This window comes from Triticum aestivum, chromosome 6B, assembly GCF_018294505.1.
Source record: "Triticum aestivum cultivar Chinese Spring chromosome 6B, IWGSC CS RefSeq v2.1, whole genome shotgun sequence".
Taxonomy (NCBI): Eukaryota; Viridiplantae; Streptophyta; class Magnoliopsida; order Poales; family Poaceae; genus Triticum; species Triticum aestivum.
Window position 1 is genome coordinate 656,265,527 of NC_057810.1, and position 3,207 is coordinate 656,268,733.

The 3,207-nt window shown below is 38.4% G+C and overlaps 1 protein-coding gene across 1 annotated transcript; it reads left to right on the forward strand.

Annotated features, from left to right (window-relative positions):
- Window positions 1–863: 863 nt before the first annotated feature.
- On the forward strand, window positions 864–2,719 carry LOC123134730 (uncharacterized). The gene is made up of 4 exons (XM_044553917.1): window positions 864–1,246; window positions 1,358–1,487; window positions 1,586–1,826; window positions 2,370–2,719. Exons 1-4 carry the CDS (start codon window positions 915–917, stop codon window positions 2,525–2,527), a joined length of 861 nt encoding a protein of 286 aa, XP_044409852.1. The 5' UTR covers window positions 864–914; the 3' UTR covers window positions 2,528–2,719.
- Window positions 2,720–3,207: the final 488 nt, after the last annotated feature.

Below are 3,207 nucleotides of genomic sequence, written 5' to 3' on the forward strand. Positions count from 1 at the left end.
AAAATGCCTAATCATGTGTACAAAAAATGTTTGTGACAATTAAAAAATGTAGGTGAAATTTTAAAAAAAATTATACAATATAGAAAATTGTTCATGTATTTAAAGAAAATTTTATGTAAATTTAAAAATGTACATCACACTTAAAAAAATCTGCACAGGTTTGAAAAATGTATTCGTGATATTTTTCAAAAAAAAGAGCTTGTACAATGTACAAAAATGTTTGCATAGTTCAAACCAATGCTATTTATCATTTAAAAAAAATCAAAATGTAGTTGAAAAAATTAAGACGTATTTGAAAAATATTCAAAACATAATTTTGTAAACATGTTAAACATGTATTTAAAAAATGTTATATGTATATAAAACACTGTTTTACATGTATATGTAAAACATAGAATGTGTATGAAGAAGTAAACATGTGTTGGAAGAAGAAATAAAAGTAGACATGTTAAAAGAACAAAAGGAAAACAGATAAAAAATCATAAAGTAAAATGAAGAAATAAAGAAAATCAAAGTATAAAGAAGAAAAAATAATAATAACCAAACATAACTGAAAGTATATAACATACTCCCTCCGTCCCAAAATAAGTATCTCAACTTGAGTACAAAGTTGTATTAAAGTTAGTACAAAATGAATACACTTATTCAAGAACGGACGGAGTAGAAAATTGAAAAACAGAAAAAACAGCAAAAAAACAAAGAAAAACAAAAAGGGAAAATGACGAAGAAAACCAGATTGAACCGACCGACCAGCGACCGGATTGGAAACAACTAATGGCTGGGCCGTTGTTGCCCGCCCGTAGTTGATTCCTATTAGGAATCGTTATTTGTCTAAAAAAATACGTATATTAGGAATCGTTATTACTGGCGGGCCGAGGTCGTCGACTCTGCACCTCGCGTCTCGGTCGGATTTGATGGATCCCCAGGCTGGAGGAGAACCGCCGGCCGCCGAGGGCTCGTCCACCTCCGCGACGACGGCGAGGAAGAGGACTCCCGGGAGGTGGAGAAGGATCCCACGCGCCCACCCCTTCACGCCGAGTAAAACGCCGGAAGAAGCAGAGTTGTCGATGCTGAAAACCGCCGAGTTCATAGAGAAGATGCGCGAGGAGGACTGCGATCTGCTCACGGAACAGGACAGGCTCGACTTCCACGCCTACAAGAAGAAGATGGGCCCAGCCATGCGCTTCATCGCCAAGTCCACGCTCCACAACACCTTATTCAGCCCCATACAATTCAGCGACACAAAGTAATTAATCAAGGACTCCATCTACCTACAAGTTAATCCTTATCAACTGTCAAAACAAAAATCTGATCTCTGCTTCCAATTTTTATCACTGATGACCCACTGTACCTGCAGGGAGGAGCACCGGACCGCCGAGGGCATGGAGGCACAAATACTAGCACGATTTCCTGATCCCCAGCCGTGCCAGCAAGCAAAAGACTTTGCTGAACTTGCTGTGGCGCACTACAATGAGAAGAACAAAACGGTCAGTTTATAGATCATTAATTTCTTGCCATCTCATTTTCTCTTGCACTGTATTATTTAACTTGCTCGCGATATTTTCTCGAAAAATGTTACAAACAGAGTGAGTTTGAGTTGGCCATGACTCTGCTATCGAATTGCTTCTCTGAGTCGTCTGGGGACATTTATGGCCATGTTAATTTCACGGCCATTCCTCGGAAGCAGACTGCCACAGAGCCTGCATCAAAGACCAAGAGGTTGTTCTTTGCTGAGCTTATGCATACTCCGAGCCTTGAAGCATATGCAAGGGCTCAACCTATGCGTGTGCTAAGTGTATGCACCATTGATGACGTTTCTTGTTATGGTACGTATTTCAATCCCCTTGATGTATTTTTCGTATGGTAAAGCTGTTAATTTCCTATATAGTATTGAAGTGATACCTGATGCAAGGGAGATGGAAGGGACAGCCAAAACATAAGTAGATTTACAATGAATCCACAATTCATAAGATCTGTGGGCAGTTGGGACAAACACATATCTAAGCATGTTCTTATATATAGTCTCTTTTTGCTGTATCAGTAGAGAAACTAACATGTTTTACTCGGCTTACATATGAAATAGGCCTCAGTTTTATACTTTGACATATATGTTTTGGTCACTGGCACAAGCAAACAAAATACTAACATGTTTTACTCCCCAAAGTTGTGTATGCAAGGTTGAACTCTGTTACTAAGTAAACACAAAGCATCACTTTTATAACCTTTTGCAAGAAAATAAATGAAAAGCTTAGCATAGGCTGTCAATCCACATGCATTATATTTTGCATGTAGTTATATTTTTTGTCTGACCATGAACTTCATATTTGAATATTTGTTGAGTGTTGATGATTGATGTTGTCACTTTGTAGGTGGGTGCCATGAGATATTTAGAAAGATTGAGCACAAGAGGAGAGATGACATGGATTACGAGCGTTGTCATGCATGTAGCGACCGTATCAAGCATCCGAACGGGCAACTGTTTGATGGAGGGCATAACAGCAGCAGGATGCCATACTACTCTGCCTAACCTAAGCATTTTAAGTGCATCCTTGAAAAGACGTAAGTAGTCAAGTGTGGGGAACTTGGATTCAACTTATTGCAGCGTATATGCAGCCAGTGCATCTGTGCATGGATAAGTAATGCTTCTATTATATAGGTGATGCTAAGCTAGTATATATGCTAGCTAATATTGCACCGGTGATGCTAAGTTATTATACGTGGCGTGTGGTTAATATTAACAAGTTAATCTAATGTATGTCAAATCTGAAAGAACTTTCCTTCTAAGGTTTGGCAGCTCATTACTTTTTTCATATGTAAAAGGTGATATTTAGTGAATTTAATTGTGTTCACTAGAGTGTCCGTATAGGTAAGACTCGTTTCGTATTAAGAATTTGCACTTTGTTTACCAACTGACGTACGCGTCGCAGAGGGAAAAGTGAAAAAAAAAAACTGACCAATGATGCCTCGCAAAAATAGAGAAACCTTGTGAAATGTCTTCGGGATTGTCCTGAACACACTGAACGTTGACAAAAATTATGAAACCTAACGATAATGAACTCATAAAGACAATGAGCAACATTCCATGCAATTCAATACTGCTATATGAGAAGCACATGTGCATCCATATATTGTTCTCAGCACCCCCTCCTGCAATGAAGTAGCTCCCTAATAGACGTTTTGCTCATATCCATACTACTCTGGGATATG